The 23298-nt window shown below is 39.6% G+C and overlaps 1 protein-coding gene across 1 annotated transcript in view; it reads left to right on the top strand.

Annotated features, from left to right (window-relative positions):
- The window catches only part of LOC145394956 (serine/threonine-protein kinase PAK 1-like), a 37758-nt gene extending 23904 nt beyond the window's left edge, over positions 1 to 13854 (top strand). Inside the window, exons 7-14 of the mRNA XM_080268705.1 lie at positions 6255 to 6484; positions 7294 to 7437; positions 8177 to 8363; positions 8983 to 9071; positions 10785 to 10888; positions 12308 to 12469; positions 12937 to 13109; positions 13771 to 13854. Of these exons, the coding sequence (XP_080124831.1) occupies positions 6255 to 6484; positions 7294 to 7437; positions 8177 to 8363; positions 8983 to 9071; positions 10785 to 10888; positions 12308 to 12469; positions 12937 to 13109; positions 13771 to 13854 (1173 nt within the window). The remainder of the gene's footprint in view (positions 1 to 6254; positions 6485 to 7293; positions 7438 to 8176; positions 8364 to 8982; positions 9072 to 10784; positions 10889 to 12307; positions 12470 to 12936; positions 13110 to 13770) is intronic.
- Positions 13855 to 23298: the final 9444 nt, after the last annotated feature.

Below are 23298 nucleotides of genomic sequence, written 5' to 3'. Positions count from 1 at the left end.
CCAGCTTCTACCCCCCTCTCTCATATACCTCTCCATTCCAACCCTCCATCTCATCCTCAGCCTCCCCTTCCCTCTCCCCCCCTCCACCTCACTTGCATAAACTCCCCCCGTTAGTCTCTTGCCCTCCATCCTCTCCATGTGGCCAAACCACCTCAGTGTATTTCTCCTAATGCTTTCATTCACATCCACATCCACACCTTGTCAGTTTGCTTGTCTGTGTCTGTCTGTCTGTCAGCAACTTCACGCGAAAACTACTGATGCGATTTTGACCATAATTACAACGATGATGAGCTATGACTTTCTGATCACCTGATTAAATTTTGGGCCAAACCATGTAACTCCACATGCTCCACTCAAATCACTTATTTCCATTTCTCTGACTCTTGACTTGTGTCCTTCTAACATGGTCCAAGCTTCACTTCCATACGTTAGGGTAGGTATCACAATACTGTCATGCAGCGACTTTTTTACTTCCCTACTCACATCCCTATTCCTTATCACTGCTTTTAAAGAACTAGCAACTTGTCTTCCCTGTTGTACCCTTTCAAACACGTCACCCTCCAAACTTTCATCCTTACTCATGTTACTACTCAAGTACTTAAATGCACTCACATTTTCCATTTCCTCCTCATCTAGCCTCTCTGTAACTCGTGATAGAGAAATTGTGGGCATGTTTGATCACTGTTGTATGCTTTGGAAATTATCATGAAAATCTAGGGACATGTACACACCTTCATGCACTCAGTTTTAATAATACGTGCCATAGTACGCGAAGAGACATCTCAGTTTTTACAGATATTTGTCTCCCATGTTTCTTAGTGCTCTGACTTGGCCTGTCAGTTATGATGATGTTCATGCCACAGAACACCACAGCACCATGCATATCAATACTCTGGTTTTTCAGTCAGTCTATCACTCAGTTTCAGCTCAGGTATACTGTGAGTTGAACACTGATGCCTAGCCACTTACAGTAACTATTAACCCTTGCACTCTGGACAGAGGATTTACAAAGGTCTCACAGATGAGTCAGATTCATGATTTTCACTCATCTATAGCTAGTCTTCTTTCTTTGATGGTAGTAGTGCTGCAAAGAAAATAAGTATGTAAAAACTGTAATAAAAACTACGTTCTTCCAATTGTAACTGAACATCAAGATGAGCTGAAGTTTAGTAACTCTCTCTCTCTCTCTTTCTCTCTCTCTCTCTCTCTCTCTCTCTCTCTCTCTCTCTCTCTCTCTCTCTCCTTCCCTCCCAGAAAAAAAAATAGTATCAGAGACCAGAGGGTTGTGTAGACATTAGAGGCAGTCTGAGCCATCCTTAGCGCTGAGTGGCTCAATCAGCACTGAATGGAAGGACAGGAAAACTGTAGGATATAACTGAGTTAAAGAAAATAAGTTTAATAAATACAGTACTGTAGTTGAAAGGTATGCACATTTGAGGACATTGCCAGGAACATGCCACTCTGCATACGAAGATGTTTCCGGGGGTGCAAGGGTTAACATGTACAGTAAACTCTCAGTTATCTGTCATCGCAATATCCAGCCCAATGCAATATCTGGTGCCGAAACAAGATGAAACTGGCAGTTCTGTGCAGTATCAATCAGTCTGTAAATGTTGGCCAACCAATGTTGTATTACAGTATGACTTTATTGTATCTTATACTTAATTTTCATTTTTTACTCCTGGGAAAGTTTTTAAGATAGAGGGTTGAGACAGATAGTAATGGAATATCTGGCTTGGCGCTGAATATTGAGCCACTGAGGGGTACTATGCAATATCCGACTTTTTACGCTATTCGGCGTAGGGCTAGCTTGAATGATGCCAGATAATTGAGAGTTTACTGTATTAATTGCGAATACAGTACATGTCTTGGAGTGTGGATTTGTTACTGGACATACCACGCAGTTTGTTATATCAGAAGCCTGTTATGTGACATAAGTACTTAATTTCAAATCTGATCCCATACAAATCTTTATCAGGCATCTCTTCATATATTTATAATTAGCCATGCATTTTGTTGTTTTAACTGCATCAAAAAGGTGTTAGGTGTGTAGTTATGTTTGTTTGTTTTTCTTGTTTTTAGCACTCAATGCATTTGTGTTATATAGTAGTATATAGTGCATGAGGAGCATGTAGTTGTGTGGATACATTGACAGAAAAATGAGAAGTTAAGGGCTCGCACTATTGATGTGGATGTGCAAGAAGGTAGTAACAGGAACGTCTAGAAATCGTTTGGCATATGGAGAGATGGAGAATGAGAGAGTGGTCAGGAGTCTATGTGAGTGAGGCAGAAGTGGAATGAGGGAAGTGTAGGCCAGGAATAATATGGTGGGATGGAGTTGAGAATTACATGAAGGAGGCTGGTGAGAGTTGAAGAAAGGGCAGCATGATGACAGAGGGCAGGGTGACACGAGGCATTTGTTTGTGGCCATTTCTTTTCTAGGATTTAGACATCATGATACTATATAGATAATAAATGCTCTGCAGCACTTTGTAACCAGAGTCTCTTTTGCTTGTTAATTGTTCAGCCATACCAAGTTACCAGGTCACCTATACAAGGGTTGAAAAAGGTCATACATTTTAACCATAACACACATTTTAACCGTAATTGTTAATTTGATTCAGATATTTGTGGTAGGTGGGGGTGCTCACCATCGACTCACTCGATGTAGTGCTGCTCACGGGTGTCTGCCCTTTCCACTCCTCCATCCTTCTTTCCTTCCATCCTCTTCTGTCTTTCCTTCATTCTTTCCTTGTCCTTCTGCCTACAGGTGACTTTACACTCCCTCTTCTATCTTTCTTTCCTTCATTCTTTCCTCTTCCTTCTGTCTGTAGGTGACTCTACACTGAGTGACAAGCCAAATGGTTTCCCGTACAACAGGAAACCAGTTACTACGCTGAGTGGTAACCATGGCGCCTGGTGGTTTAGTGGGTAATTACAGAGCTCCAGTCGGATTGAGCCGGTGAAGGTTTTTATCCAAGGGGTGGTTGAGGTTTATTGCTCATGTACTGCCACTCAGGGATGAGTGATACAGGTCACTCTCATCTTCAATATCAGGACCAACTTGCCTAGCTCCCGGGCTCCTACGTTCCTCATGGGGCAGTGTAGGATTGGACGATGAATGAATGAATGATTCAGATATAACTCAGAAGTCTAAATAATATTGGTAGAGTAGATGAACTGAATTGCTACATTAATACTGTAATATCGCACCTTGAATTTAATCAGCTTACATTTACTGTCACTGTAGAATACATGGGTTCCATGTATTGTGTCGCAGTATTTGTTTGAAAGTATGAGAAGTGTCTTGTGTTTCATGTACTAATACTCAGTTACTGGTATAGGTTACATGGCATTGCAACTTTTTTCATGTAATGGCATTATTGAGCAAATGCATCACTGAGCAACATTAGCATCTGTGAAGCAGTATTATAAGTTTGAGTATGATGTTACTTCAGTATAATATATGATAATAATCAGTTACATGTTGAGCTTTGTGTGGAAGGTTATTCATTCCATGATGAGAAAGATTATGAAGGTAGTCCTTTCTAGGTAATGGTTTCATATTAAAATTGATGAGCCTGGTAACCTTAAAAAGAAACAGAAATTGTTGAAGCATCCAAATAGCATTAGCTCTTGCTGATGTACCATACTTTATGAATCATAGTCCTTTTTACCTGTAGAAATATATATTAAAATGTTTTTAAATAGTAAGTTCCATGTAACTGATAGTCAATATTTTTTGTGTAATGTTTTTATTGCAGTTTTTCATTAAATATTTGCATTGGCTGTCATATACCTTATTAAGAATACTAGTACATCTGAAAGCACTAATTTCTTCCCCCTTGTAGCTGGAGTTGCAGCCAGTGAGCAACCAGGCGATCGAACACCCCACACCCACCTCCCCTACCCTAACCCCAGTGTAAACATTGTTGGATAGATGTGGAATGACCAAAGCTAGTGATGTTATAATGTGATTGATTTTGTAAACAAAACCAGTAGGGGTAAGTATGTAAAGGCATTTAATGTATATGCTGTTATCCGCAACATATGAGAAAGGCACGAAAATGAAAGAAGACCTACAGTGTTACAACCTATATTATGTTACAATTAAATATAGTTTAGGGAACTACATCTGTTCAAAGATGTGATGTCTTTTCTCATCCATTCCCTCTGTCACCTCCACCACCCTTCTCTCTGAGCTCCCGTCCCCACCAAACGTCTCTCATACCCTCTCCTATCGTTTGTTAACTAATGTAAACTATGATAATGATGAAATTATGTCAGGTATTGATCATAATTATCATACACCTCTGTATAAAGCACAAACAAATGAGTAACATACAATACATCGGTATACCTGCATATTTTTTTATCCTGCTGTAAGCTGTCATGTGACTTACCCACTGCAAGTTGGACCTTGTATTATAAGGACATATGATTGTTTATCGTTAACACAGGTCGTGTGGTGTTGGACATTATTCATGTTAAAGTGGCAATTTACACCGTACATTATAAACACGAAAGGTTTATGTTCCTGTCATTACTGAATGAACGAAATGAATCAGGAATCGGCTCTGATGAACCACAAACTCTCTGCTTTAACGAAAATATTCCGACTTCTTGTTACTACAGTGACCAGTGTCATTATGTATACGGTTGACCCACATTCAGTCGTTTACATAATGATATTGTGTCACTGTTGTGACAAGAAGTCAAAATATTTTCTTTAAAGCAGAGAGTTTGTGGTTCGTCAGAGCCGATCCCTGATTCGTTCCTTTCATTCAATAATGACATTTAGGCCCTTTGTGTTTATAATGTAAGGCCTAAATTGCCATGTTTACATGAATTAATGGATGTCCAAAAACCACACAACCTGGGTTAACGATAAACAACTGTATGTACTTGTAACACAAGGTCCAACTTGCTGTAAGTATGTCACGAAACAGCTTGCAACAGGATGAAACAGCTGGCAGGTAACCCGAAGTATTGTATGTTACTGATTTGTTGGTGATTAATACAGAGGTGTATGGTGATATTAATAGGGTCAATACCTGACAGATAATTCCATCATTACCTTAGCTTATGTTGGTTAACAAAGGGTGGGAGTGGAGGATGAGAGAGTAGAAGAGATGTTCGTTAGAGACAGAAACCCAGAGAGAAGGATGGTGGAGGTGGGGAAGAGAATGGATGAGACAAGACATCATATCTTTCAACAGATCTTGTCTACCACACTATATGTATTGGTAACATTACAATATAGGACGTAAGTATATAAACAATAATAATACATTGTAGGTCTTTCATTTTCGTGCCTTTCTCATATATTGTGGATAAAAACACGCATTAAATACCTTTATATACTTACCCCTACTGGTTTTGTCTATAGAAACAATCATGTCACATTATAGCATCACCAGCTTCAGCTGCTCCACATCTATCCAACAACGTTTACACTGGGGTTGGGGTAGAGAAGGTGGGTGTGGGATGTTTGATTGCCTGGTTGCTCACTGGCCACGACTCCGGCTACAAGGGGGAAGAAATTAGTGCTTCCGGGTGTACGTCAACTGAAAGTTTTGGTCATCTCTTACCTGCATTCCCACATCAAGTTTAGTCATTCATTTAGAACATATGCAATTTGCAGAGCACTGTATAGTACACAGTTAACCTACCATTTTGTTATTTATCACACATATACACGATTACTGCTGGTCTTCTTGATGTTGTGATGTGATTAGACTGGAATTGGTACTAATTACCTCGTTATTATTTTTTAAATGGACAAATTCATATATATATATTTTTTTTTATGTAATACAGCATATATTGTGGATAGTTTATAGTACATCCTTAACAAGTCCTGGATATCTCTAAGCATTGTTATATTTGTAGTTGGAGGTGGTTAATAGGTAAGTCAGTAATGTCAAAGCATGATTGAACCTTTGCATGCATAATTGAATATTGGAAAGATTAATGCACTGGAAATAACTGTAAGAGTTGAGAGCGAGTGATTACTGGCCACTGCCATAGTCACTTTGTTTGCATCTCTGCCAAAAGAACATCCCAGCATGGTAAACTTCACTGGGGAGGTAACTGTGGCAGCTGAGTTAGATTAATGAAGGATTTGTTGGTTTGTATCTTCACCAAAAGCGGTGACTGTGGAAGTGGCTTTAAATGTATGAAGGTATGTGTTGAGGTTTATTTTGTAAGAATTCGCCAGTGTAGTTTCTGATGATGATGATTTGTCTGTACAGGTGGCAGAGGAGGAGGAGGAAGAGCCACCACCACCACCCATCGCTACGAGACCAGAGCGCACCAAATCCATCTATACCAAACCAGTGGAGGATGAGGCCAACGCCAATGGGGCTGCCTTTGACAGCAACCGCAACCCCCAGGCCACCCCCGCCATCACTCCACCACTGCCCATGTCCACCACCAATGCCACTACACCTATACCTGCACCCACCCCTGCTACCAACACAAGGTCAGTTCATCCCCATCTCTAGTTTGTGTGCCTAGCTTCCTTAATGTGATTATTTATTTTTATTTATTTATTTATTTTGTGTGTGTGTGTGTGTTATGTTGTGTCCTCTTTTTTCACTAGGGGCATAGGCATCGCCCCTGGGTAGAGGACTTTGTTAGGATGTTGTTTGTAGGGATAATGTTATTTCTATTTTATTCTAATTGTATATTGTGTACAAATGCCATTTTTCACTACGTAATATATCCAAATTATGGCGCTTGGTGGTTTAGTGGGCAATTGCTGCACTTCAATCAGATTGAGCTGGTAAAGGTTTTTATCCAAGGGGTGGTTGGGGTTGATTGCTCGCATAATGCCGCTCAGGGATGAATGAGGCTGGTCACTCTCATCTTAAATGTGAGGACCAACTTGCAAATTATGGCACCTGGTGGTTTAGTGGGCAATTGCTGCACTCCAATCAGATGGAGCTGGTGAAGGTTTTTATCCAAGGGGTGGTTGGGGTTGATTGCTCACATAATGCCACTCAGGGATGAATGAGGCTGGTCACTCTCATCTTAAATGTGAGGACCAACTTGCCTAGCCCCGGGCTCCTACGCTGCTTATGGGGCAGCGTAGGATTTGATGATGGATGAATAAACATCCATCCATGTCAGGGTCCACAGCATCAACACCATCTTGCTGATATGTGTCATTGTGTGCAAGAATGTTAACAAGATTGACTAACAGTTTATGGTAAAGTACTATGTGTTGTATAAATGTTTTAAGTGCAGTTTTTAGGTAGTTTGAAGTATATTAGTGCCTTCTTTTTGCAGTGCAAGTACGGCAATAGAAAGAACAGCAGAGAAGCAGAAGAAGAAGAAGATGAGTGACGAGGAGATTTTAGAAAGACTTAGAACTATAGTATCTGTTGGAGATCCAAATAGAAAATACACAAAAATGGAGAAGATTGGTCAGGGGTAAGACATCATTATTTCTCTTATGAATATGTTTTGAGTCAGCTTTGTCTTGTTTTTTGCTTGCCTTGAATATTTACATGGAAATTTTTTGTTGGTTGCAAGCTTGGTCAGGTTTAATTACAAACACATAGTGCTAATGAAATACCTCCTGGCAAGTTCTAGAAGTTTCTGTTTTTTTTGCAATAAGGTACTGAGAATACAGAAAATTTCCATAATAAAATTTCTATCTATATTGCCAGTTTGCTAGTTTAGAGCTCTAATTTTAAGGAAAATGTTGGGATATGCCCAGTTTGATACACATCCCAGGCTTGCAGTGAGAATTGGTTGCATATATTTTAATTATTTAATTGAAATTTTGTATTACATCCTTGACTTTCAGCGGGGGTTGCCTGTATAGTCATAAGTCTTGCATGGTTTTCATGGCTGATGAAATATTCACTTGTATATTTATAACCAGTCTCCATAATCCTGATTGGGGTGGTCACAGACAGGTTGACTCTATGTTACCCTTTCCTCAGCCATTGGGCATCCCTTCATCTCACACCACTCTCATCCATAAACCTCTCCACACCATCCCTCTCTCCATTCCATATTGCTTATACCCATATACCTCATTGCCCTGTCCTTGCAGTCATCCTTAATCATCCTTTCCCCCTCCACCTCACTCAAATACACCCAACTCAGTCTCATACTGTCTATATGCTCCCATGTATTGATTTTGGATGTATTTTTTTATCAGTGCCTCAGGGACTGTGTACACTGCCATCGAGACGGCGACGGGGATGGAGGTGGCTATCAAACAAATGAACCTGTCGCAGCAGCCCAAGAAGGAACTGATCATCAATGAGATCCTGGTCATGAAGGAGAACAAACACCCAAATGTCGTCAACTACCTCGACTCTTACCTCGTCAATGAAGATCTCTGGGTCCGTACCTTACCTTTTGTCAGTAGTGATCGTAGAGTTTGGTACCCCTTTTCAGTTACAGGTGTATCTTTTGGAGTATCCCTTTCAGTCAGTCACACCTTCAGATTATTTGGTTGCAAGGGGTCTCACTGCCAATGGCTTTAGTAACACTATTACTCATGGTCCTGTCAGTATAGTACTTTCATGCTTGTTACTCCTTCATAGTGTACATTCCCAGTTATTATATTTGATCTAACCCCAGACATGATTATTATTATTATATTTATTTATTTTTACTGAGCTAGAATGTTAAAAACTCACTTTTAACCTCCCATGGATGGGACAGTACTTGTATTCTGTTCTGCTTTGGGTAACTACATTTGTACAGCATTTGAAGAATGAGCTGTATCCCTTTATTTATTAACCCTTTGACCACAAACAGAAAAAATTTGTATACTATTCTGGTTAGTGTTATAACTTGAAAATCTCCCACAGCCAAATAATTAGCTCAAGAATGAAAAATGTAATTCACTGTTGTCTTTCAACACTATTACTGTCTTGGCACTCGATTGTTAGGTTGCTTGCTTGTATGACCACAGTCTTTGTCAGTGTACAACTTATTTGTACACTCTGGTTACAGGTAGTGATGGAGTATCTACCAGGTGGCTCCCTCACTGATGTGGTGACTGAAACTTGTATGGATGAAGGCCAAATTGCTGCAGTGTGTAGGTGAGTCAGGTCATATCCCCAGGCTCCACAAATAAATACCAATCTGTCCATTGCTTTATTACTGATTCGGCCTCTGGCTTGCAACTTAAGTCTTAAGCACCGTAGCTTATGAACTACACCTTTATCTATTCAAGAAAGCTGTTGTGATCATATCACCTCTACTGTGCTTCCCCGTACCACATATATGATGCTATGACAACAGTGATACAACATATACAGTTGTACCGTTGGGAAACATTTATTTTTATTCCAGACAACAATGGGTCCTCAAAGCCGTAAGTTTGTAAAGTGTTTAATGTGGGTTTAAGGTAGAAATCAATTAATTTTTCCTGAAGCGTATGATGAGGTGAGATAACATGCACTGAGTCTGAAGCTTTGTTATGAGTGAGTATCATGTTACTTCTTTTTTGTGAATAAATGAAGGAGAGGATGTGGAATTGCATACCAAAAGAAGTATAGTGGAAAACCAGGCAGCATGAAAGTGATGAACGATAGCAAAGGCTGAAGAAGTAAGGGAATGCCCAAAATATTAGGGGATGCCATAAAAGGAAGAATGTGAGGTGCATGAATTTGTTAGAATATGTGACAGTATATAATTTTTTTCATTATTTATGTATTATTTTTCTTTTTACACATAGTCAAAGAAGAGCACACGTTGATTTTGGAAGAAGTGATTATTATTTGAATTAGTTGAGGGGTTACTGGAAGAGAGTGTATACCAGTGATTGTGGAATGAGTAAATAAAGAAGGAGACAAGAATAACATCTATGCATTTTGCAAGACAAAAACATGAAGGCAAAGTAAATGTGATGGATTTCTGCTTTGGCCATTGTGTATTGTAGGATGATTAGGAGAGGCCTGTAGTGGATATAATGAGTTATTGATAGACTGAGTGAATAAAAGAGGGTGGATCTATAAATACAAAAGCTTGGCTGGAGACATTCCTGCATATTAACCCCTAACTGCCAGATGTCAGTCGGAACTGATGAGAAATTAGTGGCGCGACTGTGCCGGGTGTCGCTTGGGACCACACTTGTTTTCGCGCCACAGTTTGAAGTGGCCACCACTTGATCTCGTCACCAGTAACTAGGGAGAGACCCACCAGCTGCACCAGTCATACCTCAGTCGTCTTTGTGACTTTTCCAGGTGTAGGACAATGCTTTGTTAAACCTTCTCGTTCAGTTTGATTCCTGTCTGACATGGAGTTTCGTCTCATCCACCCTTGCCGAGCCTCATTCCAAGGATACTAGGAAAGGCCTCAGTGATAGTGCCATAGGGCATGCCTTAAACACCACAGTGTGTAGTTTTATCTAGTTATGGAGAAGTTATCACATTGAGAACGAAGTCATAGTCGGGGCTGCACGCACACACATCAAAACATCCTGCCTCTCATGCCAAAAACTTCTCCTCTTCCTCACATCTTTACTCATTCTTCACAAGAAGAAGAGTTGGTGAATAATAAGGTCTTTAATTTGTTTCCTTAACTGCTCTAGTTTCCAAGATATTAAGGATTGAAAACAGGCTATTTTTGGAAAAATGCCTGTACTGAGAGAAAGACTGTGCTATAAATAGCCCGGCAGTTAGGGGTTAAGTAATTTATTTGTGGCAACGGCCACCCCTTACAGGATTTTGGTGTCTGGCTGTAGATAGATTCTCTTTGATCTTCATTGTCAGTAAACACCTTTTATACTGTATGTTCTTTTTACCTCACAGAGAAGTACTTCAAGCCCTGGAGTTCCTTCATGTTAGTCAGGTTATTCACCGTGATATTAAGTCTGACAATATCCTCTTGGGAATGGATGGCAGTGTCAAACTCAGTAAGTACAGTTAATTGTTTTTAGCCTAATTTAGTTTTATTGTAACAAATTGCCATTTTTTAGTGTGCATCCTCATCACTGTACCAGTTTATGTGCCATGGGGTGGAATGATTTAGAACAAGGGTCAGGGAACTTTTCATGGTATTGCCCCAAAATTTATTTGAGTAAAATGAAATTACTCCCATCTGGGGGGGAAAAAAAAAAAAAAAAAAAGCCACGTCGGTGTACACATTTGTCAACAGTATGGCAGCTGACCAACAAATATCATTAGACATGATACATGGTTTTACATCTTGTTCTCAAACTTACATCATTTATGTGAAAAATCAGTAAAATACCGCATACATTACCTCTTGTACCGCAAGCATTACCCCCCAAAGTTTTAGATTAACCCCATTTGGGGTAATTTTCTCCTGTTCCCCGACCCCTGATTTAGAACATGGCTTTTTAATTTCACATGGAACATGGATTTCAGGTGGAGGAAACCTTAGTTGTGGTCACAACTAATTCAAAGGCTTATTATTATAAGTATTTCACAGTAACATTTTATTCCAAGTATGTGGATGTTATATGCAGTGAGCTGTACATTGCAGGGCTCTTGTTTGGTGAGCCACAGCTCGCAAATGAGAGTATCTTTTCCCTTCGGTGAACAAATTTTACATGCAAGTTGCCCTTTGGTGAGGAGAAAATACATCCACTTCAAAACCCAGTAAACTACAAAATAAGTAAATCTCACTTAAATAAACAAAAAAACATGTTGTGATCGATTATTCTTTCCGTGTCGCCATTGTTAATGTTTAAAAATAGACAATGTGTAAATAAGAAAATAAATATATTTATTGCTCGCAAAATATTTCGGCTCGTAGTCAGTTTGGCTACTAAAAATTTATTTGGCTCGTAAATCTGAAACCTTAGGAGCCAAATGGCTCACAACTGTCGGCAGTTAGCAAGAGCCCTGCATTGAAACTCATTGTTGATGCTTTTGTGTTTAGGGAACCCTTAATGTTGAAACATTTGTTGCTTCTGATTTTATTACATTGTTGCCAACACTCATCTAATTTTGAGATGGAATATTTAATTACACAGGCTGCCTGTGGAACATGCATAACTCAGTGAAGCAGCACCACACTGTTTGTGGTGATTTGGCAAATTCTGAACTTTGAGAGATACATTATTTTACAGCCAGTACATCTAATAGTCAAGAATGGCAACATGTTAGATTTATTGCATACTTTTAGTGACATGGAGGCGATTTGTTTGTGGCCACCCCTTACAGGATTAAGGTGTCTGGCAATAGATAGATAGAAGTATAGTTAAAGTAGCAGTTTCTAAATTAATCAGACCACATATATTTATGAGTTACTTTGATGATGGCAGTGATGGGGATTCTACAGTCTTGATGTAATTTTCCCCTAACAGCCGACTTTGGGTTCTGTGCACAAATTTCTCCCGAACAAAACAAGCGTACGACGATGGTGGGGACGCCATACTGGATGGCCCCTGAGGTGGTCACGCGGAAACAGTACGGCCCCAAGGTGGACGTGTGGTCACTGGGCATTATGGCCATTGAAATGATAGAAGGTGAGGCTTGGGATATGTAGTGGATCCAGGTTGGGTCAAAACTATTAAATCTCTCCAGTAATGAATGAAGATTATGATGATGATGATGATGATGATGGTGAGAGTTGGCAAGGAAAATAGAGTAGTTGAAAGAGCAAGGGAGTGTGTAAGGATAGACCGACTTTGAGACTTGTATTGTCAATGGCCATCCACAGTGGAGTAGTTCGGAGGAAAGAACAAAGTGTTGATGAGATACAATGCTTGCACCAGCCTAGTGCTGGAAATAACATACCACATACATTTCCACCCTTATCCATAGTATTCAAGGGGTAATGGTAATTGTACAGTACTTTTAATATCTTAGTTATCTAAACTTAGATACAACGTAGCACATAATTATATACCTGCACAGCTTTGTTGTATTGCTGCTGCTGTTCTCACCTACGTGATTTTGGATGTGACCTGTCACGTACCTTTCCAATGATCAGGAGAGCCGCCTTACCTGAATGAGAATCCCCTACGAGCGTTGTACCTGATCGCCACCAATGGGAAGCCTGACATCAAAGAACGAGAGAAGCTTAGCCATGTGTTTCAGGACTTCCTGGACCAGTGTTTAGAAGTGGATGTGGAGCGGAGAGCTACTGCGCATGACCTGCTCAAGGTGGGGGTCGTCATTTTTCATTGAATCTGATGATGTGGTTTTAATTTTCATCTGGCCACTACCATACAATATTATGAAGCTTAAGGGAGATGTTCATGACTGTTGGGTGAAGTCAGGATTTAACAATTTGTAGATGAGAGGTGGCAAGGGAAGAAGAATGGTTGAGAGAACACAAAGATATATGACAGGCTGGAGTAAACTGGCTACCTCTCACACAGGCACCCTCCCCACACAGTGGGAGTTACCAGGAGAGAGAAGTACATCAGTGAGATTAAACATTGCATTAGAATAAAACATTGCACTTATACAGCTCAAGCTGTTTATGTATGATGACTGCCCATCTGTTGTAGTTTCATTTTTAGATGTTAGATCATAGCTTCTATGTAAGGTGTAAAGATAAGATCATCGTAGTGTAAGTGTATGATAATGGTAAAAGAACCAACTTCAGTAACTGTGTGGTAACAGTATTGACTTAAGAATCTTTTGCAGTCTGTTTGCCTATATGTTCATTATATTTATTCCACTGTCTTTAGTGGTACCATTTAGCCCTTCCCCTGTTTCTCTCTTTTCTTGCTTTCTGGACTCTACCTCACCCCATCTTTGGATGGGAAAAAGAATCTGGGATGGAGGTGATAAATAAAAATACTTTACTTCTCCTCAGCACCCCTTCCTGAAGCTGGCCCGACCACTATCCAGCCTCCACCCTCTCATAGTGGCTGCCAAAGAAGCGGCCAAAAATCACTAGGTGATCATACCAGCTCCACCTGTTGCCTCCACTCTCGCAGTGGCTTTGATGGAGGGGCACAGAGGCCGGGGGTTGCTGGTCCTTCAGTGCTACCCATGGCCATTATCTCAAACTCTAGTGTGTTCATATGTAACAAATTATATTCTATTAACCAGCAAAATTGTGTGGATGTACTATAATTATTCTAGACCCAGTTTTTGGATTTTTAACCATCAGTGTCCTGAATTATGGGAAATTAGTGGTAGAATAGTTTCCCTTTTTGTAAGTGAATGGCAAGTCAGTGTGCTGACTTTAGTATTATAATTTGCTAATGCATTAGTAGGTGATTGTCAAATTATATGAGATTTTCTATATTGATTCAATATGAAGAGTAGAAACTGAATTTGATTGATTTCTATGAGTATTATTGTTCATTAGCTGGCATTGTATCAGCTCAGCTGGGTTGAGAATAATTGTAGTAATCTTTAAATTTCACACAAAGCTTTCTCAGGCATAGAGGACATAAATCTCTTCAGATAGTGACTTGTAATGAGGCACAAATGTATCACGATCAGATCTTGAAGAGAAGTGGCAATAGTATGATAGAAAATGGACAACATATCAGAGTGCAGCATGTGGCAAAGAAGAGCATCAAGGAGTGTTTGGATTCAGGAAGCAGATGCAGAGATGACACAGAAAACAGTTGCTGTGGACTGTGAGATGGTGTGATGTGTGGTGGCCTGTGGGGATGATGGCAATGGAAGCAGGTTGATCCACAGCTGAGAAGTCTTGGGTTTGATTCCCAGGCTGACCACAAGACCTGGGGGTAGGATTTCTTTACCCCAGCCTGTTTTCACCTAGAACTGTAATATGGATCTAAAAGGTAAACTTAATGGTTGCTTGTCATAGTCTGGGGAACTGTTGGGGCGTTTTCATTGACAGTGATGCGAGGCGGCTTGAGGAAAGCAGTGAGCGCAGGCGAGGTGAGTGATCCGTGTGCCAGCAAGTGGGAGAAATTGATGTCTTAGTAATCTCTGTTTGATCTAAAAGTGTACTGTTTGTATGTGTTCACTTAACTCTTGATACCCTTAACATATAGATAAAGAAAAGAAACTTTGTAATAATACCGTAGATTTCAAAATGGAGCTTGTAAGTTGTACGTAACTGGCAAACCCATTCGTGTCTGTTCCGTAAAACTTAAGGGGAAACTTAGCAGGTGAACTCAAGTCACTCAACATTCTGTGGTTCTTATGTCAACAAGCTATGCACCAAATACTGGCTTCAGGGCCACTTAGTATTTTGTATACATTGAAGTGAAATCTCTTATGCTCTGGTTTTAGAAATCAGACTTGTGAAAGTGAAGAAGTACATGGTGAATGTTTTGACGATTGACTCGATAAATGCAAGTTATTTAAGTATCTCCCTTGAAGATTTCTTTTTAACACTCTCATGGTTAGAACAAGTCTAGTATTCTATGGCAGCTAACACAGAGGATTTTATTCAGCCAAGGGCGAGTCATAGGAGTGTTATGATTACAATAATTTCATCAATATGAATCCCGTCATTGTTGGAACAGCTCTAATAACTATACTGTTCCATCTAACGCCAAGCATTTTATTAGATGAATAGTGAGCATAGGGGTCTGAGAGTCATCACTGTTGCCATTCGTTCTCCCATGGTTTGAAATAATAGTACTGTATTACAGCTAACTGCAGACGATTATATTCAGCTGAGGGTGAATCATTGGTGCCTGAGAGTGTTAAAAAGTTCCATGAAGTCTGAAGGGGCTTCCCGACCATTGCTGTATCCTCATGTTCCAGGTATTCTAGATCACCAGAGTCAAATGTCTTTCACTCATTTATTGCCTAGTTCATTTTATGGGCTGCCATATCTAACCCCTGGAATCCAAGCGATGTTCTTTGCAGTTTATTCTTGCTTCATCCAGATAATTTTAGTTAACTTAGGCAAGACTTATTGCAGTCAAGGGGTGTATTAAGGCTACTGTATATCTAACCCTTCCATTTCTTAGTCTGTCATAAGTTTAATAAAATTATCAGGAGGCGGGAGAAATAATAGGAAAAAGAAGTCGCCAGGCTCATTGGGTTAATTCCTTGCATCAGGTAACGTCTTTATCATTCTGGCCACTACCAATGATTTTATTCAGCTTAGGTGTGCATTCAGCTAGTGAAGGTGTTAGTAAAGGATAGATTTAACCCTTCCAGTTTGTAAAATCTTTCCAAGCCAAAGAATATTGTCTGGAGGTAGCAAGAATTGGAAAGTCACTGGAATCAAGGGGTTATCTTTTGTATATAGCCAATATAGTACAGTACATGTAAAAAAAAAAAAAAAAAGGTAAGCAGCAGATTTGAAGTGTTTTGTGTCATCTGAGATTAGTAGTTACCAGTTTGAGGGAATATTCTGGGTTTGTTTTGAGTGACAGCAACAGTGAAATGGTGGTAGTAGAGGCACCTGGTGGTTTAGTAATTGGAACACCCCAATTGCAGTGACAGCCATGCATTTTTTGTGATCTGCAAGAGGTGACTGGAGGTTTTTCAGTTATGTAATGCCATTAATGGAAGGAGGTTGGTCATCTGCCTGTAAATGTACTGGACTGTGGTAGCCTGCCCTTAGACCTCACCACCATGAAGGGAGTTACATGGAGTTGGCCGTTACCATTTTATTTTTAACGAGTGAAGTGATAGATGCATATGTGGATATATATTGAAGTACATTACTTTGCTGCCATTAATAGCTTATATATACTTAACCTGTTCACCTTGAGGATGTCTTTTTAGTTTATTCTTGCTTCCAGACTGTTCCGTCTAGGTGTGTAGAGGTTTTCTGAACTGGATGGGATAGCATTAGCAAACCCCTTTTGTATAAGAGGTTTTCCCAAGTTGAATAAAATCATTTGGTAGACTGGTGCACATTTTACACTAACTTGGCTTAAAATTGCCATCTTTTTGTACTTAGTGCTGACTTATAACAGATAACATTAGAATCTGATACTGGTCATGAGAAGTGCTATAGAAAGGATTGTCTCTGCCAGTGGGCTTCATGAAATAAGCTACAAGAGGACAAAAATCTGGGCCAAGTTAGAGTAAAATGGATATAGCAAGAATAAATTAGCTAGGACATCACTTGGCCCTAAGGCGTTGAAAAGCTAATGTGATGAGTCTGCTGCAGCTTGGAAGTGTGTCGGTTACACTGTGTATGAGGCGGTACCCCCTCTTGTATATAGAAACTAAATATTTATTTGACGTAGATATACAGTATATAGATAATAAGAGTACTCTTAGTGCCTATGAAATGTAGGATTGGACTTGAGTACAGCTGCTGAGTGTGTCCCCCAACTATCTGGCTGTATCAGTCAGGGGTTAATTGTGATGGCTGTATGATTAAGCCTTAGATCCGGTGATATATATTTTGTGCTTGCTTCCTTCAGATTGTTTTATTCATCTTATGATGGACCATTAGTAGAGAATGAGATATTAAGAGCTACTGTGTATCTAACCCCTCCACTTTGAACTCTTCAGAATCTCTGTAATTGTGTGATGGTAGCTGGAATAAAATAACACTTCATCATTGGATTGAAGGGGTTAATTCAGTCAGTCCGGTGATATGCGTTCGTTTTTGTTTTCGTTTTTAAAGGCTCCAACATGCTTGCATGTGTCGGCCTTGGTCACCTAATGGCGGCTCTCCACGCTGCACGATCCATTGCAGCCTCCCTGTTCAGTCCCTTAACCCTAAGGTCACACTTAATGACCTTGCCCATGTCTTTCTCGGTCTACCCCTCTTAACCCCACCCCCAATATTAACACTTCTCACCTTCCTCACCCATTTATCATCCCCCATCATCTCCACATGTCCAAACCACCTCAATCTACCTCTCCTCATCACAACACCAATACACTCCAGTCCCATCCTACCTCTCAACTCTTCCATCGTAAACCCAGCCCCTCCAGGCCTTGGACGCAGGGACGCACTGCACATCCACCTAATCATTGTCATTTCTGTACGTCTGAGCCGGCGAATATCTTCCTCCTTCACTGCCCAGGTCTCACTACCATACAGCATTACACTCCTAACATGCTGCATACAAAGACCCCTTAGCACGTATGGAGAGTCCTCTCAATGTCAGGAGAGGCAAGAGCTCCCTGAACTTCTTCCAACCACTTCTCACCCTAGCCACAGAGCTAGCTCCAGCCCAACCTCCAGCACACAACATGTCTTCCCAAATAACAAAACTCTTCCACACACTCAAGAGATTCACCAGCAAGTTCAGTCCTTTCACGTCTGACAATCTCCACCTGCTCACCCTGACATGCCGTACACATAAAATCAGCATTATCTCGCAGTCTACTTCTGATACCACTACATCTCTTATGCACCGATTTATCACACACACCGCACAAGATGGAATTACTTCCCACGCCCTTGTGGCAAACTGCACATGGCCACTCTCCCTCGTCTTTGACAGTACCGCTACCAACCCTAGATATCATCATTTTTGTTTTATCTGCATTTACCCTTCAACCCTTTTGCCCCAGACCATCTCTCCACTTCCTAAACCTTTCCTCCGCCTCCCTTTTGTTCTCTGCAATCAACACCAAATCATCAGCATACAACAACTCCCACGGGAGTCCATTTCTAAAGTCATGTGAAAGGGCTTCAGGTACCATGATAAACAACATGGGACTCAAGACTGACCCCTGATGCACACCAACATTCACGGAAAACTCATCGCTCAAATCTCCATTCACTCTTACCTGGGTGTGAGCACCCACATACATGGCCATAACCACCCTAACCAGCCACTCCTACAAGCCAAGCTTTCTCATTGCCCACTTCACCACCTCTCTAGGGACTTTGTCAAAGGCCTTTTCCAAATCAACAAAAACAAAATAAAGATCCCTTCTCCTACCAATATATTTTTCCTGAAACTGTCGAACAATGAATATAGCATCAGTGGTCCCCCTACCTGGCATAAACCCAAACTGCATCTCATCAATATTCACTCTTTCTCTAATCATACCTTCTAAAACTCTCTCTATTACCTTCATTATCTGATCTAATAGCTTTATACCTTTATAATTTCCTCTTTCCAGGGCATCATCCTTCCCTTTTAAAGGCTCCAACATGCTTGCATGTGTCATACTGCCCTCAGATAATTTTATTCAGATTTGGATAGACATAGAAATGGAAGGGTCAGATATGTCCTCATTTATGTCTTCTCTAGTAGGGGGATTTACTAAGCTGAATGAAATATCTATGTAGCAAGAATATAGTGGGAAAAATGTTACCGGATTGAAGGGGTTAAACCTTAAATTACAGAGGAGAAAGAAAGTAATGATTTTTTGACAAACAAATATGAAACAATTACCGTATAGTTATTAGATATATAGGTAAGCCCTTAAATTTTTTATGGTAATTTGCGAAACACCTGTAGTTATTAGATTTGTGAACAAGGTCCTAAGTTTTGATAGACATACGTGGAACACCTATCATTATTTGAAGACAAACCCGTAAGTTTTGATGTACAGAATACATATAGAATGCCTGTGGTTATTGAATTGGATCAGCCTACTTTCCACATTATACAGTGCATTAAGTAACGACACAGAGAAGCCAGACACAGTCCATCTTCATCTTGGTCTATGCTTTAGAAATTATCATCAAAACAATTAGACTATTACTTCCCCTCCATCATCATCATGTACTGTACTTTTGAAATTGTCATCAGAAAATGAGAGTACTACTTTCCTTCTGTGATTTAAGGCTAAACCGTACAGCCATAAAGTCTCACAATTATGCATTATGTTAAGATAAGTAGTCACAGACTTAAAAGTAGAGATAGATATTTAACATTTAACCTGTGCCTCATTTTGACATGGAGATTTTTTGGAATTAGGCATGAGCATCATATGACACTGGGGTGCAGGTATGAGCATCATTGACTATTTTTTATCCGCGGGTGAAGTTCTCTGTGATGTATTCTTACAGGTGTCAGACTTTTATTCAACATTAGGAAGGCTTCTTGTACTGAAGGGGTTGATTAAGGTTGTATCTAGCCCCTCCATCTTTAAAAAACTTTAAAAACCATTAAAGACTTGGGACGAGGTCATTGAGTGTGACATCAGGGATAAGGGACTGAATAGGGATGCTGCCAGAGATAGAGCAGCATGGAGAGCCACCATTAGGTGATCAAGGCTGACGCATGCAAGCATGTTGGAGCCTTTAAAAACAAAGCAAAATGAAATGATGTAAGGCTAAATAAATTTTCAGAAGACAAGGAAATTTATTTGTGCTGATATCAGTTTTACTCCGCTTAGGACAGGCCTTGTACTGGAGGGTTCGTTAAGTCTATATCTAACCCCTTCATTCAAAAAAGTTTGTCTAGGCTGAGTAAGACATCCCCAGGCTCAGTGGGTTTGATCCATGAGATGGCATGTTATGCAAGAGGTCTCAATTGGTGGTTATCATCGGACCACAGGCTACCATCCATAGCCTTTACAGTTATCAGCATTCTTCAGTACAGTAACTCCTTGTTATGTGTTGGTGACGCATTCCTAAATTTTGCAATTTTTTCTGTACAGCTGGTTCTGTATATTTGGGGGAAACTAACATCTTCAGCTTTATAGGTACATGTACTTGTACAGTAATAGAACTTCAGCATCTAATGTTTTTGTAAATTACTGTTGACTCTGCCCCATGAATCCAGTGATGTTTTTGTTTTATCAGCCTATTGCCAGGTGACATTATTCAGCCTGGGGGTATCTTGTGATGGGGGTCAAAGATGGCTATCTCTGTCCTCTGCTGTTTAAAATAAGAGAGAAAAAAAAACACTCACTCACTCCTACTTTGAATAAAATCATTTGGAAATAACAAAAAAAGGTAAAAAATTCATCATTGGACTGAAATCTGGAACTTCAAAAAGAAAGTAAAATAACACATAATAAGGACTTTCTATACAGTCAAGCTACATTATAAACTACGTTTTGTAACATTTCATTTTTACTCTTAAGGGCTTAGTAAAGTACAGAAATTTGCTTGTTACCACCTTCAGTCATATGACATTTTTTTTGTTCAGGCTGTCTGCAGTCGTTTGTATTCAAATTACGAAGGATCAGTAGTACTGAAAGGATTAGTGAAGGCTATATCTAACCCTTCTGCTGCAGCAAGTTTATCCTAAGGTAAACAAAATCATCTGGAGGTAAGAAAATGAATAAATATTGTCACTGGACTGAAGGGGTTAACCATTGGTATCTATAAAGCTGCTGTACCAATTGGAGTGGGATGCCTTCGAGTGGTGGCACCAAAACTGGGTTTCTCCGTTGCTCGTTTATGCAAGCATCCCTCTGCTCCCTCCCTTTCCCCCCAAAAGGAGGAGGATTGATAATGGGAAAAGGGCAGCTTCAGCCTGCAGTCCATCCTGTTGCATTTCAGATGAACCTGGAGCCACGACAACAACAACATCTGCTTTCCCTCATTTTATGGTTTCAGTTACAGTTCTGTATATGCAAAAAGTCACTGATTTTAAGAACACATCCCACACTTATAACGAGGATGGCCTGTTATTCCGTATCCAGGTTTAAAATATCAGCATAAAATAAAAGATACTGGTCATGAGATATTGGCCAAATACAAGTTTTCATGTTGTATGGAACTGTGCAAGTACTGTAATGGAAAGAGTTTTCATTAAGAATCAAAAGTTGTGTAAGTTGTTTTTGGCCATAAGTGTATTTGTACTGACCCATTCTGTTCCTAGAACCCTTTTATTTGTAAGTGAAGGTCTTTGAATTTTGAGTGCCAGTTTAACAGCAAAATATTTTTCATCTTGACAGCAAAATATATTTTATCACTGCCTGGATACTTTACCAGTTTTATTCAAAGTTAGCCTAAAATTGCTATCTCTTCATCTTGAATACTGAGTTGTATTAGTAGATAAACACTAGAATATTATGCTAAACACAAAGAAGTACTGTGGAAGGATGTAGCACCATAGTATAGTCTTATTTTGCCATTAAGCAATGTGAAATAGGTGCAAAAGAAAAAAAATTGCAAAGTTAAGGTAAAAGGAATATAGCACTGGTAAATTGTACTGCATTATGTTACCAGGAGAGTACATTTAAGCTTGTGCCATTAGCCTGTGCATAAGAATTAGTCCTCAGTTGATTGTTGAACATGGTGGAGAGCATTTTGGGAAATACGCATGTAAGTTAATGCTGTTAAGTCCAGTACCATTTCTTCCAGGAATGGGGCTTATATTCTAAGTGGCTTTAATGATTTTGTAGCACATCTTCCATAGCTATATATTTTGAGCATTACAGCTCAGTATCCTCATTTGCATTATGTTACTGAGGCAAAGTATGTTGATATTAAAATGACAGATACCTCCCCCCAAAAAAAAGTGGATATCAAGGTGTTCTTTTTGTTTATAAAGGTTCCAATGAAAGAAGTGCCTTGATATCCTCTTTTTTTATATGTGTGTCATTTTTATATCACTGTACTTGGCCTTAGTAGCAAACAAGAGGGTACTCAGCTGTATTGTTCAGAAAGCATAATGACTTGTTAAGGAAGAGCTGCTACAAAGCCTCCTATCCCACCTGGAAGACTGTCCCAGCATGGAGAGTTTGCCAGTCTTGAATATTATGGGACTAGTAAATGTAAGGCAGCCCTGATTTAGGTAATGGACCCAGTGAGCCCAGAGATACGTTTTTCCTTACAGTATATCCTTGCCATCTGACTATTTTTATTCTTCCTAAGATAGACTTTTACACCAGGAGGGGAGGGGTAGTTTTAATAAACCCCTTCAGTATGAAAATCCTTTCCTGTGTTGAAGAAAATCACCTGGTAGCTACAAGACTAGATTAGATTGGGGATCACTCAAATTCAAGGAGTTAGCTCTTTACTTTGATGACTTAAAAATAATTCATGTCATCAGATGATCTTATCCTTGTTAGGAGAGAGGCTTCAAACTTGGAGAGGTGTGACAAAGCCTTCATTTATCCCATAACTACAAGAGGTCTCCACAAAGCTGAGTAAAATTGTCAGGAGGCAGCAGGAATTATACTGGACAGATGTCATTGTGGTGAAGTGGTTTAATATTGCATCCCTTCTCTGTAATGATTTGTTTTATTCGTGTTACTGCCAGATGATTTAATTCAGCTTTGGAGAGATTTTCAAAAGGTCAAAAATAGCCTACAATAACTCTTCATTACATGGAGAATTATTTTCATTATTATTATTATTATTATTATTATTATTATTATTATTATTAACATTGCTGTCATTATTATTATCAGTACCATATCGGTCAACATCAGTCATCTTTACCCTAAAAATATTGGGTGGAGGTCTTTCCTAAACTGAATAAATAATTGGTGGTAGTGAGAAAAGAATAAGTAAGACATCATTATAGTGATGGGTTAAGATTAAAGGTAAATAGTCAGTGTTGCCATTTAT

The sequence above is a fragment of the Coenobita brevimanus genome, chromosome 29 (genome assembly GCF_032717465.1).
Source record: "Coenobita brevimanus isolate Jiangsu-jjx chromosome 29, ASM3271746v2, whole genome shotgun sequence".
In the NCBI taxonomy this organism is placed as follows: domain Eukaryota; kingdom Metazoa; phylum Arthropoda; class Malacostraca; order Decapoda; family Coenobitidae; genus Coenobita; species Coenobita brevimanus.
This window is presented reverse-complemented; position numbering and strand designations above follow the sequence as displayed.